The sequence below is a fragment of the Chelonia mydas genome, chromosome 11 (genome assembly GCF_015237465.2).
Source record: "Chelonia mydas isolate rCheMyd1 chromosome 11, rCheMyd1.pri.v2, whole genome shotgun sequence".
NCBI classification, from domain to species: domain Eukaryota; kingdom Metazoa; phylum Chordata; order Testudines; family Cheloniidae; genus Chelonia; species Chelonia mydas.
The window spans coordinates 65,003,953-65,031,307 of record NC_051251.2 but is presented as its reverse complement, the minus strand read 5'-3'; the positions used below and the strand labels follow the sequence as shown (position 1 = coordinate 65,031,307).

The 27,355-nt window shown below is 44.5% G+C and overlaps 1 protein-coding gene across 6 annotated transcripts in view; it reads left to right on the top strand.

The window, feature by feature from the left end:
- The window catches only part of ERBB4 (erb-b2 receptor tyrosine kinase 4), a 971,255-nt gene that overhangs the window by 817,495 nt on the left and 126,405 nt on the right, over window positions 1-27,355 (top strand). For all 6 annotated transcript variants that reach the window (XM_043525750.1, XM_037912404.2, XM_043525751.1 and 3 more), the window contains one exon: window positions 9,651-9,836. In XM_043525750.1, coding sequence (XP_043381685.1) covers window positions 9,651-9,836 — 186 coding nt within the window. The remainder of the gene's footprint in view (window positions 1-9,650; window positions 9,837-27,355) is intronic.

Sequence of the window (27,355 nt, the reverse complement as noted above, 5' to 3'; positions counted from 1 at the left end):
ACAGTAGTAGGTTGTTATCCACTGTGGACCAGCCACTAGAGCGGAATCATAGGCATCTCTGGCCAGTGGGTTTCACAGCTATTTGCTGACAGCAGAGGAATGTAGAGACTCAGAACTCCTGGTTTTGATTTCAGGTTTCGGAGGGCAGCTGGCACTGGCCTCTGTTAGAAGACAGGATACTGGGCTAGATGGACCATTGGTCTGACCCAGTATGGCCGTCCTTATGTTCTTTTGTGTTCTCTAGTATTTAATAGAGCATTTTGCTCCTGTGACCTCAACTTATCTCTGACCCGCCCTCATCTCCTAACCAAATTTCTTTTTTGTCTCCTGCACCCCTCTGCTCCTATCAATACCCCTACACCCTGTCCCCTCCCTCTCTGCCACTCCCCACCCTGTGGCTCTTGCCACCCCATCTCCCCACCATTTCTTACCCCTCATTCAAATCAGGTGCTTTCTCCTCCTCCTCCATGTTGGTTGGGTGTGAGCCCAGGGAACGTTGAGAGTACAGGAGACAGTGGATCTCTCTGCTTTCAGTTCCTGTGCCTGGCATCATGGCAGTCCCCAGCAGTGCAAAGAGCAACTTTAGCTCATCCTCCAAAGCCTCATCTGAGCATGCCAACGCAAATCAGCTGCCAAACCCTAACAAGTCTCTACTGAGCCTGTGCAAACTGCATTTTTTAATTAACTAATCTATTTATGTATGTGGAGGCTCAGAACTTGGCCATATTTGGGAGAATTTCCATGGGGATGGCCAAAGGGATGTCCCAGACACTCCGGCAACTCCCTGATCCAAAGCATGATAGCAGTAGAGTTTCTCAACAAAATGGTTGCCGGTTTTTCTTTAACAGCCAAAAAGAAATGATTTTTCCCCTAATTTCATTCTTGGAAAAAATTCAGCTTGAGGCATGGAAAATTTCATCCCAAATGGTTAGTTTGGCAAAGTTAAAAGCAACTGAAAACAGGTTCTCATATTGGGAAGTATCAGGCAACCATCACCATCTATAATAAATGTGTTTTGTGTGTGTGTATATCTATCTCCTGAAGTTTTTGCGTAGTCTACATATGGCCAAGTCAGCTGTAAGCTAAAGATTTAGCACGGCCCAACAGGACATATTAACTGGGAGGTTTTGAGAACAAAATGTGTTGAAAATATATCAGTCTATAATTGGATTCTCCCCGAGGCAGATCAGACATGCACTCTAGGCATGGTTTCTTGCTCTAGCTATTACAGGTATCATAAAATTAATGGAAAAAGAATATCTACTGTAGTATCTCTGCTGTCACACAGAACACATTTTTGGCTTTCAAAGAAATGCACAGCCCAGGAAAAAAACAGCTTTTTAAGTACATACAATTATTTCCATAGCAGTGAGCTAGGAAAATTAGGTGGGAAATACAACTCTAAAGAATAATTGGATTCCTTCTTTTAAGCTGAAAAACAGTTGGAAGCACCAGGACAAGGAAACAAGTTTTGTTGTTGTTCAACAAAGTTTTTTGGTTTGTTTTTTTTTCCAGTTTGTAGGGCATTCGCACGAAAAACATTCACTCCAAGAGCCACGCACTTCACCTGCTCAGAGAAGTAGAGCTTATCTAAGCACTCTGGACTAAATTAAGCTTGTCCTTGTGAGAATGCTCTAGAATGGGAAGATTGTTCCTCTTCCTTTTGTTCAGGAGGGCAGGTGTCATCTAATGAGCCCCACAGAAGGCCTCTCCACCCCATGCACGAGGAAGGCTACATTTGAAGGAGCATTGGCTACCTCTTTGCAATGTGTGAAAACCCACTCAGCGTTCATATCGGGTTCAGGAGCTTACCTGCATCCGGGCACGAATGCTGCAGGAGGTGCATCTCCTTGTCCTATCCAACATGATTCAGGCTCTTGGGAGTCATAATCAGGCCCTTTATGGGAAATTAATAAGTAATACATTGGACCCCTGTCTTGTGGTTCTGTAACAGGTTTATGGGTAAGAGTGATTGAACCTCTTGTTAGAGGGTGGCAGGATCTACAACCCTCTGTTGGCGGTGCAGTGCTCTTCTGAGGACACACTGCAAGGATAGGAATTAGAACCATGCATAAAGCAGCTTAAATACGTTCTGTAGACTCTTGGTGGCTGGTGCAACTTGTTAACTCCAACCTGTTTATAAAAGAATTGGGCTGACCCTCCAGTCAAAGAACAGAAACCATCTGGTCAAAGGTCAGAAACCAGGCGGTGCCATGGGAAACCCTAGGAGCAGCCAGGCTGATATTCATGTTCAGTTGTAAATTATTATTTCACCAAGAAAGCCACACACCAGAAAAGGGATAAGTTCAGTGTTGCCTTATAGCCTGTGTGTAGTTTTTACTCAGAGCAGAGGGGAATGCTTCCTGCTCACATCTTTGTTCTCCTCGTCCTTCATGAGGGAACTGGAGCACAGTGGCCCTGTCTGTGCTGAATTTGTGGTCAAGTTACATGGTTGAGGCTAAAACCATTTCGAGCATGGCTTGTCTGCCCTGTGTGGCTGGGTCCAGAAACCATTTTAGCTAGAATTTGGGCTTTAGGTGCCCAACTCCCATTGAAACTCAATGTGGTTTGAGTTCTTAAATCCCATAGGTATCTTTCAGATCTCACCCTTAGTCCTCAATTTGGTTACACGCCCACCCGGCACAGACATAGTTTTACTCACCAGCGGTACCTACACAACTGTTCTCTTCATTGGGTATGTCGTCATGTTACTAAATGGCCTTAACATTGGGATCAGTGTTGAACATTAATATAACATTGGCATTAGTTTTCAATTTAGGCTGTGTACATAAATCAGAGTTGAGTTTAATATATCTGGCGACAATAATTAAATTCATTTAAAAAAAAAGAGGAGAGAGGCTACGAATGAGCAACATGACAGATGATTTCTTTATATAAAACACCCTATGTGGACATCAGAATACTAAATGAAAAGCAGAATGCTTAATTAAAGTCACTTGGCATTCTCCCTTAGATGAGGCTGATACAGTAGAACCACATTGCTGCCAGCTACCTGAGCAAGTAGCCATTTACTGAAGGGAGGTCTTTCTTCACTCACCTTCACTGAGCCATAGATTTGGTCTGGCTAGGTCAGTCCCTCTTCTGGTGGACTAAGAGCCCCAGATGAGTCTTCTTGTCACGACAAATGGTCTGTTGTTTCTATCTGACAGTGAATTAGTATCCGATGGACTATAACACATCCACAGTCCTATCATTCCTCAAATTCTGACATAAACAATGGCATTATTGAGATTGCAATATTTTGTGACTGATCAAATGTTTTGTCCTCTTCTTTCCCTGCTTTTTCTTTGAGAGAGAGGTTATATCTTGCAGTTAGATTGGGATTCTGGTGATCTGCATCCAAATTGCCAACACTGCTGTAGACTCCCTGTGTGATCTTCATCAATTATTGTGTCTCTCTGTACGTCAGTTGCCTATCTGTAAAATGGGGAGGATGGGTAAAATTTTCAAAACCACCTCAGTAATTCAGGATCCTAAGTCTCACTGAAAGTCAGTGGGATCTAGCGGCCAGATCATCAAAGGTTATTTAGACACCTACTGGGATTTTCCAGCGTCATTTTGAAAATCCCCCTTGTGGGAGTCAGGTGTTGTCAAGGTTCCTTCCCCACTCTGAACTCTAGGGTACAGATGTGGGGACCTGCATGAAAAACCCCCTAAGCTTATTTTTACCAACTTAGGTTAAAACTTCCCCAGGGTACAAACTATTTTACCTTTTGCCCTTGGACTTTATTGCTGCCACCACCAAGCGTCTAACAAATATATAACAGGGAAAGAGCCCGCTTGGAAACGTCTTTCCTCCCAAAATCCTCCCAAACCCTATACCCCCTTTCCTGGGGAAGGCTTGATAAAAATCCTCACCAATTTGCATAGGTGAACACAGACCCAAACCCTTGGATCTTAAGAACAATGAAAAAGCAATCTGGTTCTTAAAAGAAGAATTTTAATAGAAGAAAAAGTAAAAGAATCACTTCTGTAAAATCAGGATGGTAAATACCTTACAGGGTAATCAGATTCAAAACATAGAGAATCCCTCTAGGCTAAACCTTAAGTTACAAAAAGACACAAAAACAGGAATATACATCCCATTCAGCACACTTATTTTATCAGCCATTTAAACAAAACAGAATCTAACGCATATCTAGCTAGAATACTTACTAAGTTCTAAGACGCCATTCCTTTTCTGTTCCTGGCAAAAACAACACACAGACAGAGAGAACCCTTGTTTCCCACCCCCCCCACCCCCAGCTTTGAAAGTATCTTGTCTCCTCATTGGTCATTTTGGTCAGGTGCCAGCGAGGTTATCCTAGCTTCTTAACCCTTTACAAGTGAAAGTGTTTTTCCTCTGGCCAGGAGGGATTTAAAGGAATTTACCCTTCCCTTTATATTTATGACAGGTGTCTAACTTGGTTAGGTGCTTCTGAAAATCCCTTAGATGTCTATCTACATTTAGGTGCATTTAGGTACCTAAATACCTTTGAAAATCGAAAATCTGACCCTTGGCCCTGTTGTGTTAATTTAGATTAAATATATAGGTCCAAAGAGTTAAAGGTGCTGATGTAGTCCAGTCACTGTCCAACATCAAACAGTTTAAAGTAAGATTCGAGGTTTGGTACACAGAGACCTCAGCCTGCTTAGTGTCATGACAATCACACAATTAAAAATCCTTTAAACTCTGTATTAAAGGTACAACAAAGAAGGAAAAAATAGTTAAAGCATTTGAAATGTAAAATACTAAATAAAGCAGTGGTTCTCAACCAGGGGTCCAGAGCCCCCTGGTGGCCCGTGAGCAGGTTTCAGGGGGGTCCACCAAGCATAGCTGGCGTTAGACCCGCTAGGGCCCAGGTCAGAAAGCTGAAGCCCAGCCGCACAGGACTGCAGCACGGGGCCCCAAGCCCCAATACCCAGGGCTGAAGCCAAAGCCTGAGCAACTTTGCTTCACAGTGCCAGAGGTGGCATGGGGCCCCGGGCAATTTCCCTGCTTCCTACCCCTTAATGCCAGCCCTGGCTTTTACATGGAGAAAAACAGCTGTTGTGGCACTGGTGGGCCATGGAGTTTGTATAGCATGTTGTCAGGGGCCTCAGAAAGAAAAAGGTGCAGAACCCCTGAAATAAAGAGACAAGGTGGGTGAGGTAAGATCTTTTATTGGACCAGCTTCTGTTGGTGAAAGAGACAAACTTTTGAGCTACCCAGAGCTCTTCTTCAGGTCTAACTCTGTGTAGCTCGAAGTCTTGTCTTTCTTACCAACAGAAGTTGGTCCAATGAAAGATATGACCTCACCCACGTTGTATCTCTAATATCCTGGACCAACACAGCTACAACACTACAAGTATTAAATAATCCTCTCATTTTAACATCCTGTTCCCGTTCCCTTTTCTGGAAAGAGCACGTGGTCTTACCAGCCACTTCGAGAACTGGCAACCTTGTGCCAGCATTAGGTTGTTTAGGGCATTGCTCTTAGTTGTCTCTCTGGTCATCGGCTGACATCAGTGTAACAACATATGCAGTCTTGGCCAGCTGAGCCAGACTCTTATTAAACAGAAGGCAAAAGGAGAGAGAGGGAGGAAAGAAAATATTTAAGGTGAGGAAGGAAAAGGACACTGAGGGGTGAGGGGTGGGGTGGGGGTGGGGGGAAGCCAAAGTGGTGTTCAAGAATTTAGTCCACACCAGTGGAGGTAGTGGTTTCAGCTGTCTGGCCCAATTTGGTGAAGGCATCCCTCAGGATTACTGCATAGAAGGTCCAGGCTCCCAGGAGATGTTGAGGGTGTTGGGGTTGGTCCTGCTTTGAGCAGAGGGTTGGACTAAATGACCTCCTGCGGCCACTTCCAACCCTGATATTCTATGATTCTATGAGGGTAGCAGCCATGATGATAAAACTTGCTACAGCAGTTGTTGGCAGACAGGTCCTTTTTCAGCTAATTTTCCCCAAAGTCTTTTCCTGTTAAGAACCCCAAAAGGGAGTGATGGGCAGAATAGCCCGCCCTCTCATTATTTTGCCCACCATGCGGCCTAATTCCCAACACACCAGTTTCGTTTCCTTGACTTCTGGTCCTATACTCCTCTTGTTTACCAAGCATAATCCTCACACAGTACTTAAGCAGTATCAGTAAAACCCTTTCTGTTTAAAATAATGCAGTCTTTCTGTCTCCTGACATCTTGTCTTAAACAATTTTCTTTAACAGGTTATTGTGACAATTTCACTCACTTTTTACAGCTGACATTACAGGTAGGATAAATATGTGAGCCCAAATATTACTACAGTTCTGATGTGTCCAAATTGCTTTAGAAAATGGGACTCAGGCTCCTTAGTCAATAAGGTGGTTTTGAAAATTGTAATACCTCCTTCTTGTTGTTGTTTGTCTGTCTTGTCTATTTAAATTATAAACTATTCCAGTTGGAGTCTATGTGTGTGTGTGTGTGTGTGTACAGTGCCTAACGCACTGGGGTCCTGATCTCAGCTGGGTCCTATAGATGCTAATGTAATACAAATAGCACTAATTTTACCAATGAAGAAATTTGTGCGAAGTCAGGATTCATGCAAAATTAATATTCCTTGCAGATGAATGGTCTAGAGCTGTAGTGAAGGTGTTGCTGCTCTCTGCCACATTACAAGCCTTAATCTAACACAGAGCAGTCCTTAAGAGTTTATAAAAATACCACTTTTTTTCCAGAACCTCTGTCCAAAACTCGTGAGGAAACATGAACTTCCTTATAATACGAGGACAGTGCTTACTTTTATTATTGTACAGAAACGTCTTCCATTCAGACTCAAATAGAGTTACAAATGATATGTGGCTAGAGACTAATGGGAGAGATGCTTCAAAGCTTTTTTGTCCATGCCCTCCTAGTCCACGGTGGGCCAAAAAAGAAAAAAAAATGGCTATGTTCTAATCTGTTCTCAATATAAAGAAAAATGCTCCCACTTCAAAGGTGCTAGAGAAACACCTGTTACATTACCCAAAGCCAGGGGCGTGTGGGGGGAGATTTCCCCCTGGTGCAAGTCCAGGAGAAAATATATGGGGTAATGAAGAAAAAGGCAAAGTAATTTTGTTTCTCGAAAATGGATAATGCACCTGTCAACATGTATTTAGTCTGGCGGCCTTCAGTGACATTTTCTAGTGACAGCAGAAGAGAGGCTAAAATTGCATTGAGGGGACCCCATATAGAGTCGGGAAACAGAGCTCTGTATTAATTTTAACATGGAGCAAATTGCTTAAGCCAAACTCCCCCCATCTCATTTGTTGCATTAGGATCTCCCTCACACCCCTCTTCCAAAAAGCTCCGCTGAATAGTTCAGTGTTGGGGGTTTTTTTGGTTTTGCTTCACATTCATTTCAAAAGAAAAAGGGGAAAAATCTGAGGCCATCTGCTGTCTTCTTTATGGGAAAAAAATAAAACCTACAATTAGTGTCTTGTTCATCTTTTCTTTTTCGAAAAAAGAGAACTATTATGCAAATACTCCACAATTTGGTTTCAAATACTCTTTGTACTGTGAGGAACAATTTTCTTTAATACAAACCCAACCTCCTTGCTAGGACTTTTTTTTTAATATGGGGAAAAAAAACTTTTATGAGACTTTTCTTTATTGTTGTGTTCTTCTGCTACGAAGGTTTTGTCATCCTCTCTTTGTGCAGTATTATTTTTGCCGTTATTCTTTAAGTTGTCAGTTATACATCGAACAGGTTTTTTTTGGGGAGAAAACCAAAAGAGCTTCACAAAACTCCATTTCCATGTCACTTTTCAGTGTTCCCTTGCCTCAGTGAAACGATTGCCACTGAAAGGCAGAGCTCAGTAAATCCAGAGAGGCTTTCCCCCTTGCCTCTTCTGAAAGCTGCCTGCTTGGCGTGAAAGGAACAGGGGTACTTGTGGCACCTTAGCGACTAACAAATTTACTTGAGCATAAGCTTTCGTGGGCTACAGCCCACTTCATCAGATGCCACTTGGCTGTGGCAGCTTTGTTGTAAGTGAAGATTTGTAGTTGAATTATAGCTGCAGACTGTAGGCTACTTTGGTGTCTGATCCTGCAGGGCTTGCAGTCACTGGGAGATTCCAGAGTAAGGACCGAGTGTACAGAACCAAGTCTTGCATCCCTCACTAGCAACATTATTACAGTAGCGTTTAAAGACCTCAGCTGAAACTGGGGGCCCCGTTGTACTATGCAAACAGGTAGCAAGAGGCAGGTCCTGTCCCAAAGAGTTTCCTGGTCTAGAGAAGACAAAGGGTGGGAGAAAGGAAGCGTTATTATCCCTGTTTTATGGCTGGGGATCTGAGGCCTGGAGAAATTAAGCAATTGCCCCGCGGTCACATAGGAAGGATGTGGAAGAGCTAGGAATTGAACTCAGGAGTCAGATTTTCAAGTCTAAGTGCATTAGGAGCACAAGTCCCACTGGCTTTTGATGAGATTTATGAGCCTAATTCACTTAGGCACATTTGAAAATCCTGTACCAGATCTTCTCTCTCCCAGCCCAAGGCATGAAATAAAAAATGAACTTTGAATTAGGGAAAATTCCCATTAGTGTCAGTTTGCTACATTATAGGCTGGATCCTGCTGTGTGCTGAGCAGTCTGGCCATCATCCTACAAGGCCCTTCATCAGAGGCTTAGCTTTCAATGTGTGCTTTTAGTACTTTGCTGGGTCTGGGCCGGAATGGTCAACATCGTGTAGAATTGAGCCCCAGGACTGGTGTAGCGCTAGGGGTAAGAGCTGCAAAGTCTGGTTCTTACAGTAGAACGCAGAGGTCCCCAAACTGTGGGCTGTTCCCCCTAAGAGGATATGGAGGCATGGTCGGGGAGCACAGTGGGCCCTGGCCAGCCCTCATAGGGCGCGAGAGCACCGTCCAGCCCCACCACACTCCCAGCTCTGCTCCGGCCCCGCCCCTGGCTGCGGCCCTGTGCCTGATCCTGTTCCTAGCCTCGGAATAGTTCTGCACCCAGCCAGGATTCTGGCTGCTGTCCCGCACTGTGGCCCAGCTGTGGACCCAGCCCCAGCCTCAGCCCCTGGCTGTGGCTCTGTTCCCAGCCACACCCCCAGCTGTGGCCCCAACCTTGGCCCCTTTACCCCTGTCTGTCCCCTCCCCGCCCCGAGCCATGACCCCACTCTGGACCCTGGCTCTGGGCAGTGTGGGCGATGTGGACAGGGGGAACGGGGGCATGACCCTCAAAAGTTTGGGGACCATTGCTATAACGGTTGCTTAATGCCAAGTGGCCTTCTCCACATTTTGGGAAAGATTCAAGGAAATAAGTATGAGTAGCTACATCTCTGAAGGAGAAATAGATCTCATGCTATGAATATGATCAGCTACACCACTGTTCCCTCTTCAGGGGACTGTCACAGCAAGAGGCGGTGGAGGGCAGGGCAGATTTTCCCGAAACAGCCGTCAGTGGAGCAATGCTGCTTTATAGCAGCTGAGGACCAGGCCCATTGTTTAGCCTTGTGTAACATAAATTACAACAGTTTGGACCTTGCTGAAGAGTAGCTTGTGCTATCTCATCACAGCAGGAAGATAGTGTGAACCTTTATTGTACTTCAGGGGACACCAAATCCCTTTTGATAGTGTGTGCGGGAGCCGTAAATCTGCAGGGCATGGAACCTTTGAATGCAATGATGGATTTGGGATGTTTTTGTTGTTACAGGAAGCACTTATCATGGCAAGCATGGATCATCCACACCTGGTGCGATTACTGGGCGTCTGCTTGAGCCCCACCATTCAGCTCGTCACTCAGCTGATGCCCCACGGCTGCTTGCTGGACTATGTTCACGAACACAAGGATAACATTGGCTCCCAGCTCCTGCTGAACTGGTGTGTCCAGATAGCCAAGGTAAGGTCCGACAGGTTTTTGGATATTTCCAGGACTAAACAAATGAGCACAGTCATTTCTGAAAGTCAGCGGTACCCATTCCTATGCAGAAAACAAGAGAGGAAAATCTATTCTTATAAGGCAGTTTGGTGATCTTTTTCATTACCTCCGTGCAATAATACAATATATACTGGTGAGATAACAATCTGACTCAGCCCCGTACACAAAGCATATTTTACTGTGGGGTTTTGGAAGACTTGAAGAGGAAAGGCCTCCTCTTCCCTAGATCTGAGTCTTGGCACAGAATGATTAGGCAACCTCTTCTGCTGCTGCTTCAGTAAGTAAGAATGATGCCTTCAGAGTTCAGATGTGTATTTGATTGCTCAAAGAGTGTCAGTCGAGAGGTACTAACAGTAGACTGTAAATCCAGCCTTAATATACTCCTTACACAGGAGTGTGTTGTTCATGAACTCGTTGCAACAAATAAGTTGGTATTTAATGGCATGCTTAGGAACCACTTTTTTAGATGTCCGGTCACAATGAATGAAAAGATTTGGAAGTGTTAAGGGACTACAATTTGCATCCATTGTACACTACCAGGGTGGTATCTCTCTTGCGCATATGGCAACCAGAGAGGTATGAAGGGACTTCAGTGTGTGTGTGTGACTGACTGTGAATCAGCACTAAATACTTGTAAAATTATTTAAAAGTTACATTTTCACAACAGAACAGAAAATGTTAGTAACTCCCATGTGAGTGCATGTTACAGGGCATCCTCGGTGCCCAATCTGCAGAGGATCTGCTATAGCAGCTGCTCACAAGTCCTGGCTCTTAGCTCAAGTTGTAGCAGCTTTAGTGCTGGGGGTCCTACGTTCAATCCCCAATGTGTCACACCAGAGGGCAGTCATCACAAAAAATATTGTTGTGGAGTTTGTTTGCTTTTTGTTTTAACAAGTGAATATTATACTTATGAAAGTGAAGCACCAATAAAGTTGTCCAATGCAAGATGCAGCCCTGCATTTGTGTGCCAGGAGGGAAAGATATCTGAGGGTTCAAACAGGCCCTTCTTTGCCTTCCTGCCTATATCTCCATGAGGGGCAGAACACAATGGCAGTCCTCTTGCTCTCTTCAGAGATTGCTCATTTTTCCAGGACTAGAGATTCCAGTATTTTTCATTGGCATTTTCAGGTTTCCTTGTCATCCTCTTCCTCAGCTCTCCCTCTTTTCCATCCGCTCTCCGCTCTCTAGATTATTGATGGTGGTTATTATTTATTACAGACCCCTTACTTAGTACCATATGCATAAAGATAACCTGCCTTTGTTTTCAACTGCTACGCTAGTACCTGGTTGTGCAGTATATACTGAGACCAAATTCCCATTGGCTTAGCCTAATGAGACCGACAATGGCACTTGCTATTACTCTGTAATAGCTATGGATGGTTGGACTGGTTCCATGCAGGAGCTGAAGCAGAACTGCAGTGATAAGTAGCAGAGGGTGCTGCCAGACCCTCAGCACTTCTGAAAGGAAGTCATTCACAATTGAGGCCCCTTATTTATGGGATTCTGTGTGGATTCAGGCACGTTTGAAAATTGTAGCCTAACGCTCTTCTTGGCGTGTGTGTGGTGAGAGAAGGAGGTGAGGCATTACAGGGACTTAAAACTGAGCTATTAGGCTCTCCAGCACTCCAAGGAAGGGTAGACCAAATGTGTAATATTAACAGATGAACCATGAAGAAGATGGAGGGAAATTCCCCGGAACGAAAGGTGGCCTATTAATGAGGGGAAGAAGCAAAGTTTAATTAATCCATCTTTCTCCACATCGCAGTGGCATATGGTTAATTTTAATTCGGACTCGTGTTACAGCATCAGGGTCATCTGCTTGGCTCCTCACAAGGGAAACTGTTATGAGCAGCTGTTTTTCTTGAAGCTGCATATTGCTTGCTAGACATATTTGCCCTTTTAGTTCTTTGTAGTCACAGCTTAATTGGATCTGCCTCCTCTTAGTTGATTAATGTGCATCTCCCTTTATTTTGCCTGTCTTGCTTTCTGTGTGGGGATCACTATTGGTTTGCAAGAGGACTGAGAGCAGGAGAATCGAACCTAGGTCATGGGATGTTCTCCATTCTGCTGGTGCTAGCTTATCAGTGCATTTCTATGGTATGTAGCGATGAGGTGGCTCGTTTAGTTGGGAAGGTTTCCACAAATGTTGAGTGCTACTGCACAGTGCTGGTGTGGCAAAAAACCCAGTGATGGGTAAACCTCAGAGTGTTTAGATGCTTTCTTGAGCGCAAAGATTCTGACTGAGCCTGGCTTTTGAGTAGAAGGTTCACGGGGGGAAAGGGTCACCATCAGCACATGTGCACAGTGGTCAAGTGCAAGCAAGCCCTCAGTGTGTAATCAACATTAAGGTATCACAGCAGAGAAGAAATAGTGTGGGGGATGGTTCTGACCCCTGTCACATGCTCATGTTGCACGGCATTATCTCTGCATCACATGGCACTCCCCAATGGAAATTCCAATGGAAAGACACGTTTTCTTGCAGCTCTCGCGTGATCTGGGTGTGTCTCACCAGATCAGTTCTCTGCCATTGACGCATCTCAGTTCTTCCTCTTCTCAGCCTGTGGCACAAAATAGTTCAGTCTAATCCAGGTTATTGGGTTAAATACAGTAATTAATTGGATGGAGGTTAGTGGCTTGTGATGTGCAGGAGGTCAGAGGTAGATGGGTCCCTTCTGGCCTTAGACACAATATGATAAGGCTGTCCTTCGTTTAGAGGCAGAGTATGGACAAATTTTGGAGGTAATGATGATGAAAAGAAACTTTTGGAGCACAGCAGCGGGACTGCCCTTAGTCCAAAAAGTGGAATAAATGTGCGGGATGGATCCCAATCGCAAGAGAATAGCAGTATCGCTGTGCCACTCATTTGTCACCTTTAATGATCATGGGAATCAGTTGGCATTCTGAAAATAGAGAGATTCAGTTTGCCTTCAAATGGCCAAGTTGCCAGTGGAGTGAATGCTGAAACAGGCTGTTGTGTCAAACTACAATTTCTACTAGATAGCTGAGTGAAATGCTTTACCTTCTGAGCGTCTCTATCCATGGAGAACTCACTGTTCAGTTTGCAGGCTCCTTCTGGGAGAGGGGAATTTCTCTCAACCTCTCACTTTTTTTAGGCATGTTGAAAAGCTTTATTGTGTCTTTCTGAAGGCTACCAAAAAATCACTCGGGTATAACAGGACCCAGAGAATGTTCAGTGACCTCCTAGATCAATGGTTCTCAAACTTTGAGACCCCCTGTCCTACATACATTTTCAGCTGCCTGAGGCAGCTTCTGAGGTCTGCCTTTCACTATATGTACCCTTTTTGTCCCGTCTGGTTTTGAAGACAGTTTTCTCTGGCAAGAACAGAGATGAAGGAGGTGGGAGAGCCTTTATTTTGGGGGGGTGGGTTTGTTTTGGGGAATGATTTAAAATCAAATTACCATGACTGCAATATGCACTATTCCCATGGTCTTTCTCTGGCTGGCATGCAGGCTGTTGTGTACTGAAGGCGTTGCGTCAGAGTTAATTAATGCTGCCTGGGTGCTCACTTCCAGCTCTCTGTATTTTCTTATAAGTAGATGCAAAAGCTAGACGGGAAATAGGCCTGGTTGCCAAGGTCAATATGCCTCTGGTGATCTTCTTTGAATGTTGACTATAGGGTGGTTATTAAGTATTTTCCACTTCCAGGTGAATGAGAGCTTAGCTGAATTTCTTTGCTTGCATGGACGGTGTATACTTTATTTTGATTATTAGATCATTGTAGACTAATGGTACTTTCTTTCCAGCAGTTTAACTTCTTATTCCAAAGATGAAAGTGACAGAAGCAGAGCAACTTCACATATTCTAAATAAAATATGGCCATTAGGCGGCAGCCAAAGCTATGGGAATACCAGCCTCCTAGTCTACAGAAACACGGAGTACCTCCAGTGCATCGTGGGATACACAGTAGATGAATCGTGTTCAGGTGTCTCACTTAGGAACTGAAGTTTTGCCTTTTAGCCCAGCGTTCTAATTGCTAAAGATTCTATTGACTTGAGGGTTCAGCTGTCATTGACTTTAGTGAAGAAACTGAAGTGCAACAAAGCAATAAGTCTGCAGCCATTACTCACAGTCAGAACTATTCAAGGTGAGCAAGAGTGGCTGGTGTAGTAGTCTCTGAGAAGCTAAGAATGGCTATGCTGGGTAAGACCAATGGTCCATCTAGCCCAGTACCCTGTCGTCCAACAGTGGCCAATGCCAGGTGATTCAGAGGTAACAAACGGAACAGGTAATCATCAAGTGATCCATCCATAGTCGTCTCCTCCCTGCTTCTGGCAGTCAGATGCTAGGGGCACTCAGAGCATGGGGTTGCAACCCTGACCATCTTGGCTAATAGCCACTGATGGACCTATCCTCCATGAACTTATCTAGTTCTTTTTTGAACCCTGTTATAATCTTGGCCTTTACAACATCCCCTGGCAATGAGTTCCACAGGTTCACTGTACTTTGTGTGAAGAAATACTTCCTTTTGTTTGTTTTAAACCTGCTACCTATTAATTTCATTGGGTGACCCTGGGTTCTTGTGTTATGTGAAGGAATGAATAACACTTCCTAACACACTTTCTTCACACTGTTAGTGATTTTATAGACCTCTATCATGTGTCTCTTCAGTCATCTATTTTCCAAGCTGAAAAATCCCAGTCTTTTCAATCTCTCATCAAATGGAAGCTGTTCCATACCCTTAATCATTTTTGTTGCCCTTCTCTGTACCGTTTCGAATTCTAAAATATCTTTTTTGAAATGGGGTGGCCAGAATTGCATGCAGTATTCAAGGTGTGGGCGTACTATGGATTAATATAGTGGCATTACGATATTTTCTGTCTCATTATCTATCCCTTTCCTAATGGTTCCTAAGATTCTGTTAGCATTTTTGATTGCCACTGTACATTGAGCGGAGGTTTTCAGAGAACTACTTATGATAATTCCAATATTTCTTTCTTAGAATCATAGAAACATAGACTTTAAAGTCAGAAGGGACCATTATGATCATCTAGTCTGACCTCCTGCACAATACAGGCCACATAATCTCACCCACCCACTCCTGTAACAAACCCCAAACCTATGTCTGAGCTATTGAAGCCCTCAAATCATGGTTTAAAGACTTCAAGGTGCAGAGAATCCTCCATCAAGTGACCTGTGCCCCATGCTACAGAGGAAGGCGAACCCCCCCCCCCCCGGGCCTTGTCCAATCTGCCCTGGAGGAAAATTCCTTCCCGACCCCAAATATGGCGATCAGCTAAACCCTGAGCATGTGGGCAAGATTCACCAGCCAGACACCCAGGAAAGAATTCTCTGTAGTAACTCAGATCCCACCACATCTAACATCCCATCACAGGCCATTGGGCCTATTTACCGCTAATTGTCAAAGATCAATTAATTGCCAAAATTAGGCTATCCCATCATACCATCTCCTCCATAAACTTAGTCTTGAAGCCAGATATGTCTTTTGCCCCCACTATGGGTGGTAAAAATTAATTTAGACCTCATAATTTTTGTATGTAGAGTTGGGATTATGTTCCAGTGTGCATTACTTTGCATTTATTAACACTGAATTTCATCTGCCATGTTGTTGCCCAGTCACCCAGTTTTGTGAGATCCCTTTGTAGCTCTTGGCAGTCTGCTTTAGACTTAACTATCTTGAGTAATTTTGTATCGTCTGCAAATTTTGCCACCTCACTGTTTACTCCTGTTTCCAGATCATTTATTAATATGTTGAATAGGACTGGTCCCAGTGCAGATCCCTGGGGGACACCGCTATTTGCCTCACTTCATTCTGAAAACTGACCATTTATTCCTACCCTTTGTTTTCTGTTTTTAACCAGTTACTGATCCCTCTTATCTCATGATTTGTTACTTTGCTTAAGAGCTTTGGGTGTGGAACCTTGTCAAAGGCTTTCTGAAAGTCCAAGTACGCTATATCCACTGGATCACCCTTGTCCACATTTGTTGAACCCCTCAAAGAATTCTAATAGATTGGTGAGGCATGATTTCCATTTACAAAAGCCAGGTTGACTCTTCCCCAACAAATCTTGTTCATCTATGACTGATAATTTTGTTCTTTTCTATAGTTTTAACCAATTTGCCTGGTGCTGAAGTTAGGTTTACTGGCCTGTAATTGCCAGGGTCACCTCTGGAGCCTTTTTAAAAAATCGGTGTCACATTAGCTATCCTCCAGTCATCTGGTACAGAAGCTGATTTAGATAATAGGTTACATACCACAGTTAGTAATTCTGCAATTTCACATTTGAATTCCTTCAGAACTCTTGGGTGAATACCATATGGTCCTGGTGACTTATTACTCTTTGGTTTATGATTTTGTTCTAAAACCTCCTCTGTTGACACCTCAATCTGGGACAGTTCCTCAGATTTGTCACCTAAAAAAAATGGCTCAGGTGTGGGAATCTCCCTCACATCCTCTGCAGTGAAGACCGATGCAAATAATTCTCTGCAGTGGCCTTATCTTCCTTGAGTGTTCCTTTAGCACCTTGATCATCCAGTAGCCCCACTGATTGTTTGGCAGGCTTCCTGCTTCAGATGTACTTAAACATTTTGTTGCTGTTAAAGTTTTTGAGTCTTTGGCTATTTGCTCTTCAAATCCTTTTTTGGCCTGCATGAGAAGCCAAATATGGAGTAAATGATCATGGAGCTTGAAATGTTAGGACTGGTCATTCCAGAAATGGCCTGAGGGCCCAATTTTTCAAAAGTTTTTATGGACCTAAAATGCAAATAGTCACTTACTGGGATTTTGAAAAGTTTCTAGGCTCTTAACTCTCAACTCTTGACTTTGAAAATCCCACTAGGATGATATATCTGCATCTTTAAGCACCTAAATACCATTGGCGATCTGGCTCTTAGGCACTTAGTATCCTTTTTATAAGCGCTCATTTCATACAAGCTTTTTAGTAAAATTACAGAGGCCACAATTTTTAAAGGTGTTCAGGTGCTTTGCTCCTATTTATTTCATGGAAGTGTAGGCACCAAAATACCTTTAAAATACGGCTGTAAGTCTCTAAGGTTACAGCATGTTGTACCTAACAATGTAAAATAAATTATTAAAATTCAGCAAGATGAAAAACAGGTGCCATGTTGCATCAGAACTTGAAACCTTAGACAGTGACTATCAGCTGACCAAGAGAGCCAAATAGCCTTCCTAACAACGTGGTGGAAGCTCTTTGCTGGCTGTTACCTGAACCTATTAAGATTTGAGTAGAAGTCATACCTTTTTTATTTTTAACACATGCAAATAGAGCAAAACACGATCTAAAGGCTTTTACTCACACAGGGTCTGCAGCCACTAGGTAAGGGATAAAATAAATTGTCATTATTTTGGGCCAGATTCTGATTTTTTTTACTCAAAGTGACTAGTACCTTACTCCATCAGTGGTTCTGTTGAAGTGAACGTGATATCTTGTGGTTTGAGGTGCTGCTGAATGTAAGAGGGGAAATCTGGTCCATTATAATTGCATTTATTGTTTGACCTACCGAGGCCTGTCAAGGACTGTGGATCTTGAACTCTGGGCCACAGGGCTCTGTGGAGCTAAAAGGATCCAACCTGCCACTCAGGGATCTGCTAACTGTTGTCAGAATAGGAGCTGAACTCAGACAGAAGACCTCAGGCCTGGGAGCTGATTGGCAGAATGCTGGGGGTTCTGATTGGTCCACATCCCCTATTTAAACCTAGCACAAGAACAGAAAGTTATCCATGCTCTGGATTGTATGCCTTGTGCTTCCTGCTCCCTCTCCACTAGCCTGTCTTCCTGGTAACCTGACCCTGCCTGCCTCCTGACACTCGACTCTTGGTTCGCCCTCTGGCCTGTCTCGGACTTTGACCTCCTGGTATCTGACCTGATGTGACTCCTTCTCTGACCACTAGGTCAGATTGCCCACGTGCCAGTCGTGACATACCCTGACAACTATTATCATGCTTAGAGAATATTAATACAGGGCTTGCATGTGATAGCAATAAGGATATTTTAAAAAATGTGGATAGCTAACATGTGGTAACCATTGATTCTGTCACGCTCGCCCTCATTGAGCAGCAGTCCCGTACCACGCAGTTGTTCCAGTAGAACGGACACGTGGCTGTCCTGGTAAGTAGGTTATGTTACTTTCCAAAGTGTTCCCTTCACATTCTGATGCAATGCAACACCTGTTTTCCATCCTGTTGAATTCCATGGGTTTGTTTTTCTTTGCTCCGCACGCTGCAACCTGACAAACACCTCATTTTCACTAAAAATCTTGTTTCGGATAAGTGCTTATGAATAAAACTGGATCTGTAGCCTTGCATACTGAAGTCCTAATTCACAGAGCAGGTACAGGGAGGAAGTGGCAGTGAATGCTAATGTGTGCAGCCCTACCAAGTGCTTCAACGCTGTTCTGAAATGACCACCTTAAGAGGTAGGGGTCCATTCATTAGTACGACGTATTTATATTGTCATTATGCCAACAGGGCCTAGCTGAGACCAGGGCCTCTCTGTGCAAAACCAGCGAGAGACAGTTCCTGCCCTGAAGAGCTTATAACCTAAATGGACAAGGCAGACAAAGGGTGGGAGGAGAAAAAAAAGCACAGAATGGGGAAGTGAGCTTCCCTAAATCATACAGCAAGTGACTAGCCAAGTCTAAAATACCAGGTGTCCTGAGTCCCAGTCCAACACCCTCCCCCATTCAATCTCTGGTCCCTCCTGAGGCTGCCAAGCCTGCTTATCACATTTTAGAGTACAGTCATTCCATAAGTGTTACTTTAGAATAATAATAAGCCAAAGCAGAGGCAGTTTGATATAGTGGCATGCCGAGGAAGGAAAATCAAGTCCTGTGGGGGATTATTTTTACATCTTTTGAATATAAAAGCTTCTCAAATTACATCAACCTGAGGCCTGCACAACCTCAGTTATCCAGCTATATAGAGAAAATATTTGAAAATACCCTAGAAAATGGAATTGGAAAGAAAAGCTGCTGGGATCAAATTCACTGAAGTTAAAGTGTTGAAGGGAGATGCAAATCCACCTCCGTGCTCCAGGTAAGAGTCCTCCCAAGGCACACAAGCCATGTTTTTCTCCAAGACAATGGGTGATGTTGGTTTGCAGGAGGGGCTATATAGGAGCCCTCAAGTCAAAGGTTGCAGAGGGAATGTCTGTGCATCTTCCTGCTACCTTGGCTACACCCCTCTCTCAGCTAGCTTTGCTCACTTTATGGGCCCCACTGGCCTCCCACAATTGGCAAATGGGATCTCACGGCTGCTTTCTGCCACTGTAACTTCCCTCCATGCCAGACTTTTTAGCTGAATATTTTCTAATCACCTGGGGTGAAGATTCAAATCCAGATCGTCTGCTGGTGTAAGTCAGCAGGGCTCTAGTGATTTCAGAAGAATTATATTGATTAACACCAGCTGAGAAGCTGGTCCAGAAGCGGTTCCTATTGTACTACCAATTTCGCATCTCTCATGTGTGTTAGTTTCAGTCTCCACTGCAGACTACATGAAAAGTGAGGGATGCTGGGAAAAAAAAGGGAGCTGAGATTAAGGACATCTGGCAGCACTGTTTGGAGAGGAGCTGTTGGACTCTCTTTGTGTGGATTTGATTGATAAGCAACGGCTTGCTGGAGACAGCTTTTGTTATTTTGCAGCAGTCAGGGGTGAGAGATGGACAGAATGTGTGTGCAGTGGGAGGAAATGGGTGAATGAAAAGGTTGCAAGGAGGTGAAGAAGAGTGGCTGTGGTTCAAGGTCTTTCTTTTTCATTTAAGATCCCTAGCCTAACGCTCAGTGACTTACTCCATCACGGAGCGAACAAAGGATGAGTTTAATGACAGTCATCTATCAGCTGTCCACGTTTTAAGCTTCAAGATGTCTCTATTCCCAAAGCTCCTTGCCATGACAAGGCTAATTGTATAATTGTAATGCTATACCAGTCCCAGTCGACACACTCACACTGGTAAGGAGCAGGGCTAAAGGCTGTGATAATTATCACTCCAAGCAAGTACATTAGCATAAATGTAGTGTACTAATGGGGCTGCTCTATTAGGAAGTTCAGCATGTAGAAGAGTCTGGTTTAAACCAAGGACTATGAAATTAAAGCCATATTGAAACAATGACTTAATTGTGTTGAGCAGCAAATTCAAAATAGGTGGGAAAGGCATATTTTTTTACGACATTGAATTCACACATATAGTCACAATTTTCTGTACCCGTAATTATCACCTTTCATCTTCTGCTGGCAGGTTGCAGGGGTCTACAGACAGCAAACTGAAAAGCGGGGCAGCCATTCTGCTTCTGGTGCCCCTGGAGAGCTGTGCTGAAAGAGGATATTCCCACTGAGTCTGGGATAGGATCATCCACCCTGGCACCTCGTTTAGTAGCAAACACACCCAGATACAGAGACAATTTTACCCTTGAGAAACACTAGCCGAAAACAGGTCAATCCAGGGCAAACCTGTGAAAATAGTTCTGCAGCCAATCCCCACCCTATCCTAAAATATATGTCCCTCTGAATTTTAAACTTCTTTCCACTGTGGTTACATCACTATGCATGGGATTGGCCTGGGGGGGTGTGCGGGGTTGGAGATGCTACTGAAATGATTTTTTGGGGAAGACCCCAAACATAATCAAAGCACCTTTGTATTGAAAGTGGGTGTGGAACAAAATTCACAATTCCCCACAACGTGGAAAAACCCTCCGTGCCCATATAATTATGGGAATGAGGGACCCCCACCCAACACCAGCCTTTCCTGCTGCAGAAGCAGAGCCCAGCTTCTTATGCTAGGGGTAGGGAAGAGCTACCAACATCTAAGCCTTTTTTCCCCCCAAGAGACCGTTCTCCGAACAAACCAAGGGACTGGGTTCTTAGTAGTAATTTTGCAATAGCAGCCGGCAGCCTCTAGACAAGATCAGAACCCTATTGTGCTAGGTGCTGTGCAAATCCACAGTGAGAGACAGTCCCTACCCTGTTTACAATCTAGACAGACAAAGAGTGAGGGGGAAACAGAGGCACAGACAAGAGAAATGATTTAACCTAGGTCACAGGCAGGTCCCTTTATTGCACACGGCTATGGGGGTGTGTCAGCAAAGAAGCTAATTCAGCCACAGGGAGGGCATTGTCGTGGCAGGAGGAGCCCCAGTTTCGGAATTAGTTTGTTACACCTCCAAAAAATCGAGTACACCTCTGCTGTGGTTTCATGGGCTCCAAAAGCCAGCCTGCCCTGCATGAATAATCGACCATCGTTAGGAAAAATCAAAGTGACAGCTCTTCAGCTCTTCATGTTTTCTAGTCTAATTTCGCAATGGCATGGAGCTAGACAAGTTACTGTTTTGTTAAATGAACGCTGAGCTTCGCACTGACTTTTATAGGGGCTCCAGTACTGGGGGACTGAAAACTGTTGGCTCAGTAGGCCCCAAAGGCTTGTTCCGCCCTAAAATACCAACATTGTCATCAAGTATACTGAACGACTGTGAAAAGAAAATTATGATATTCCTAGCAATCCCCAACAGACAGGCTTGGAAAAGCATTATTGAAAACCACTCCTAAATCAAATTCAAGATGTTATAGCAGCACCTGCTAGGGTCTGTCAGGGTTTCCATTATAAACCCATATTTTTGGGGTTTATAACTTAGCCATAAATATTCGCTCTGGGCTGTGACTTGGCATAAAAAGTCTCAGCCCAAAGCATTTTTTGTTGTTATTCAAGAAATATATGTATTGAGTTATTTCTAAGTTGCTGGCATGCAAAAGTAAAAGCTGGATGCCTTTTGTATCCCTACACATTAAAAATGACTTTTCTCCTGTATAATAAAAAGTTGAAAGACATAAACTCATAATGCAGCTTATCCTACTTGCAATGAATGGCCAAGACACTAAAGTTTGCAAAGTGGATATTGTAAATTTGAATAGATAAATGCCCATATCAGTCCTTCACTATAAATTTTGGATCCATATTAATATGCTGATTTGTTCTGTTTCTTATATCTTCACCGCTGGACACAGGGGTTTCGAAAGGCCTCTAAAGTTATGTCTACACAGCAAAGAAAAACCTGTGACTGGCCCGTGCCGGCCGACTCACCCCAACCCTTCCCTCCCTGCAGGTTTCTAGAGCCCGGGCTCCAGCCCAAGCCCAGAAGTCAACACAGCAATGAAACAGCCCCCCCAGCCTGAATTGGCTGGCCCGGGCCAGCCGTGAATTTTTCTTTGCTGTGTGGACATACCCAATCTCTGCAGAACCCTGGTGGTTTTGTTGCTTGGTGGAATAGCAGCTATGGGGCAAATAAAACCCACTGGCCAGGGTGTGTTACATGTCCCCTTCTGTGCCCAATCCACAGGTGACGTGAGGCTGGTGTAGCCCCCAGCCACAGAGCTTAACTCCTTAGACCAAGCTGTAGAGAAGTAAGCTGCACTGGCCAGTGTACAGGAGACAGTTTTAAGCTGTCTGCATGCAAGGGGGAGTAGTGGCCAAGTGAAGGCTGCTTTCTCCCCTCCCCTGTCCCTCCTTATTGTGACCTGTAATAACGGTAACCGGTGTAGGGGAATAGAAGTCATTTTACACCCCTGGACTCCCCTGCACCTGCCGTATCCAAGGGCATGATTCTGCCCCATGTAAAGACCTCACAGTCTATCCCTATGCTAATATTCCTCTTCGGTCCTCAGAACATAGTGGTACAGCTGCCGTGAGAATGCGATGGGTCGCACTCAATGCATTTTAAAGGAACAGATCCCCCAGTGTGCACAATTGAATACAATGCTGACAGCAAACACTCAGTTAAATAGCTGCTGCGTATACTGTTCATAAAAGTGCTGCCCATTTAGAAAATTATAGTTGCTGGGGATGCTGTATAATCTCCACTGCATTGTGTGTGCGGGCATGTCCCTGTGTACTACAGAAGACCAAGGTTAGCCTGTTTAATGAAATGTGAGGGGGGACAGGGCTGTTCTAACTGGCTGCTGGCACCATTTCAGGTGTCATAACAGCGCTCATACCTACAGGGTCATCGGGCAGTCAGGTATCATTAGTCAACACTCTCTCTCTTCCCATCTGTTTCTGTCTAGCCTGTTTGTGGAAATTAGGTCTCAGTATGCAGCAGTTCTCACTGTGGTCCTGGTTTTCTTTCTGCATCCTATGACCTTCTTCTAACTTGAGACTGTACCTTTGCCTGTATTGGATCATTTGGTCTAAATCCTCAGTGGTTTTGGTTTTATTTACCAATTGTCAATGCTGCAAGATAGTTAAAGAGAGAGAGGCTCATATAATATACAGTGACCAATTATAGCCTACCATCCGGCAACAAATTATTAGCTCCTAACTAGAGCTGGTTGGAAAATGGATTTTCTGGCCAATGGAAAATTTTTAAGATTTCAAAATAAAAATAATCCCAAATCAGAAGAAAAACCCCAAATTATTTTTTTTGGTAAAAAAAATCCAAAGAAAGTATCAACTAAAATATTTTGTTTTGATAAATTGGAAATGTTTTGCATAGATTTCAAACCATTTTAATTTTTAATATAACACATTTCTGAACAAAATGTTATTTTGAAATAAAAATTTGATACATTTGCTTCTGAAAATGACAAAAAGGGGCAGTGTTCTTGAAGTGTTCTTTTCCAATTTTTTTTTTCAAAATGCAGTTGTGTCTAAATCAATACAATTTTGCTAAAAACTTCAGTTTCAAAATGGCATTTTCTGACAGAAAACTGTTTTACACCAAAACTTTGCCTGCCTGTGCCCAGAACTGGATGATGTTCTCTAAACTTTTGGGGGGAAGGGTAGCTCAGTGGTTTGAGCATTGGCCTGCTAAACCCAGAGTTGTGAGTTCAGTCCCTGAGGGGACCATTTAGGGATCTGGGGCAAAAATTGGGGATTGGCCCTGCTTTGAGCAGGGGGTTGGACTAGATGACCTCCTGAGGTCCCGTCCAACCCTGATATTTTATTATTCTATGTGCTGTAATGGGATCAGGAACCGTCTTTGCAACCAGGCTCATGTTGAATTACTTACGCTGTAAATTTCTTAAGGCAGGGATCCTCTCTGTATGTCCTGAACAGCATCCCTCTCAGTGCTCAACTAATAATAAACATAACTTGTTGTAGACACAGGGAGAAAAAGGCAGAGGGATGGGGAGAAGGGGAAATGAAACATTAGGAGGGAACCTGGAAAGGGGCAATAACTGTGAATTTCGGGACATTTGGGAATGAAGGCTGCTTAGGAATCAGAAGTCATGAGGATGTCTGTGCAGAGGGTGGTTATAATAGAATTTGTCTATGTCCAGGGTCTGGAGGCTACACAAATAATTCAGGCTTTGCTCTTGTGGTTTGATGTCAGGAGAACTTTGCCTTGAAGTTATAGTGCCAGCTCAGTGCTAATGTTGTACAGCGCACAGCTTTGTGTCATCATTCCTTCTTAACGAAATGAGATAGTGGTCACATCTCTGTGCATTACTCTGATGTGCACCACTGGTCCACCTGGTGAAATAGCTTGACTTGAAAGGCAAAAGAAAAGTCCCCTTTTACCTATGCCAACTTGTGCATTCTCTGGTACATTCAGTTGTGTGTAGGTCACAAAAATAAACTCGAGCTGGAAGCTGAAGTCTTCAGGACCGTGCAACTGTGTTTTTGAGCACAGCTCTGGTACGTAGATATACATAGAATCATGCATTTTTCATCATGATTGATGCAATCTATGCTAACTGAGTGCCCCTTTGAAGTCTGGCATGGCACTATGCGTGTGCCACGGCTTCATTTCCCCAAGTGGAGCAGCCATAGCTTTCAATAAGGCAGCCTAGTGCAAGGAGACACCTGGACACATTAACTAGTGGCTATGTCCCTTTTAATAAGGCTTCAGCCCTTGAATCATTGCAGCGAACAGTTCTTCATTCTAGGAATTACTATAATAATAATTTCATCAGGCCCCAGGCTCAGGGATCCCAAATTTATAGTCTACATCCAAGTCTCTGCATCAGGTTAGGCTTTCCCCAGATGCCACTGGGGAGCAACTTCCCCAGCTTCTCCACCACACTCCATTCCCCTCTCCCCTCACTCTGCTTCCTGTTCCTGTTTTTATATCACTCAGCCTAGGGCCTTGTTGATTAACCCCTGGCTGCAGGCTCCAGCCTGTCCCTTAAAGGGATAATACCGTTCTTCTCCAGGCACTCTTTCACTGCCTGCATTACTGTACTAGTGCCTCATAATTCTTCGTGTATTTACCCTGCAACATCCCCATTAGGAAGGAAAGTATCCCCATTTTATACATGAGGAACTGTGGCATTGAGAGGCCAATGTCACACAGACAGTCTGTGGCAGAGCAGGTCCCTCTGGTCTCATGAGTCTCAGGCTAGTGCTAACCACTGGACTGGGTGACCAGATGTCCCAATTTTATGGGGACAGTCCTGATATTTGGGGCTTTATCTTATATAGGCACCTATTGCCCCGCCACCCACTTCCCCAACTTTTCACACTTGATATCTGGTCACCTTACTGCTGGACCATCCTACCTCCCTAGAAAGAGTAAATGCAACACACACATAAAAGAACTTAAACTTCTATCAATGAGGCTTTATTGCTACTAAAATAGAAGAAATATTTCTGAGCTGAGGTTGGTGTTGACAGATAGCAAGTGAAATGCCATAGGGTTAGGAAAAAATCTGGAGAAATATAAAAACCCTGCAGATGCCTTCTTCTGCAATCATATCTTAAATTACTTTGTGCCCATTTTCTACCTCAGGAAAATAGGGCCTATCAGATTTTAGACCTTTTTTTTAAAGAAAACAAATAGTAACTGGACAGATACTCATGCCTCAATCAGTTCCTTTGTGAAAGGAAAAAACCTTAGCCCCTGATGCTGCAATGAGCTTCTTGCAGTCAGATGAAGCCCCCTAAAGTCAAGGCAAGAGAAGTCAAAAAGAATGCCTTGCATGCACTTCTCTCCTTCATATTGAGGGAGTTCCATCTTGAGCTTCCCTGATGAGCCCTTCTTGTGGCAGTATGACATGAAGAGGGGGTGATTCCTTAGCTAGCTTGGAATTTAGGGTTTTATATGTTAGAATTTACCACATCATTCTGAATATAAAAATAACTATGTTCAGAGCCATGGGTGAACATTTGACAGATTTAATAAATCTGGTGATTTATTAAAATATTATTTGAATATTTCTGATCTGGAATTCTAGCTGGAAATCTTGTGACATCCAGTACTTTCTGGTTTTGCCCGCCTCGGAGAGACTATGAGTATAGTTGTTTGTTTTGCTCTTGGTGTTGTTTGAACCAGCTGCGAATCTGGCCCATGTTTTGGCTTGGTAGAGCTATGCCAACTTCACCACCTGACGACTTGTCCACTCAGTGCAAATGCATTTTAAAAAGAGGGAGGGAGAGAAATGTGTATTTTTTCAAACCTAGAGATTGGCTCAAATCACAGATCTAAAAGCCAGAAGCTTTGAGGAAATTCACATGTGGATTCAGATGTGAACTTTGCAGCCCTAGATCACTAATAGGACAACCCAACACGCTGGGGCAAAAAACATTTCCAAGCTTAAGGTAGAGAGAAGGGTTGCCAACCCTCCCGGATTGGCTGGGAGTCTCCTGGAATTTGAAGTGATCTCCCGGTGGCTCCTGAAACCAATCCAGGAGATTTTAATAGCCCAATAAAACTGTGGTCAGTGACACAGCAGGGCTAAGGCAAGTTCCCTACCTGCCCTGGCTCCATGTGGCTCCCGGAAGTGACTAGCATGTCTGGCTACTGGGCGCAGAGGTGACCAGGGGGGTCTCTGCGCACTGCTCCTGCCCTGAGCACCGACTCCACAGCTCCCATTGGTCAGGAACTGCGGCCAAGGAGAACTGCGGGGGCGGTGCCTGCAGACGGGGCAGCGCACAGAGCCACCTGGCCACCCCTGAGCCTAGGAGCTGAACATGCCGATCGCTTCCAGGAGCCGCCTGAAGTAAACGCCGCCTGGCCGGAGCCCACACCCCAAACCCCTGCTCCATCCCTGAGACCCCTCCCGCACCCAAACTCCCTCACAGAGCCCGCACTCCAAAACCCCTCCCGCACCCAGCCCTGAGCCCCCTCCTGCACCCAAACTCCCTCCCTCAGCCCACACACCCATTTGTGCCCCAGTCCTGAGCCCCCTCCTGTACTTCGAACCCCTGGGCCCCAGCCAAGAGCCCCCTCCTTCACCTGAAACCCCTCATCCCTGGCCCCAGCCCAGAATCTTCACCCCCAACGGGAGCCCTCACCCCCTCTCATACCTCAAACCCCTCCCCCATCCCGAGCCCCCTCCTGCACCCAAACTGCCTCCCAGAGCCCGTACCCTGACCCCCTCTGGCACCCCAACCCCCAGCCCTGAGACTCCTCCTGCATCCAAACTCCCTCCCAGAGCCCACACCGCGAACGCCTCCTGCACCCCAACCCCCTGCCTCAGCCCTGAGCCCCCTCCTGCAACTCGCTCCCAGAGCCTGCTCCCCTGCCCCAGGCTCAGCCTGGACACCCTCCCACA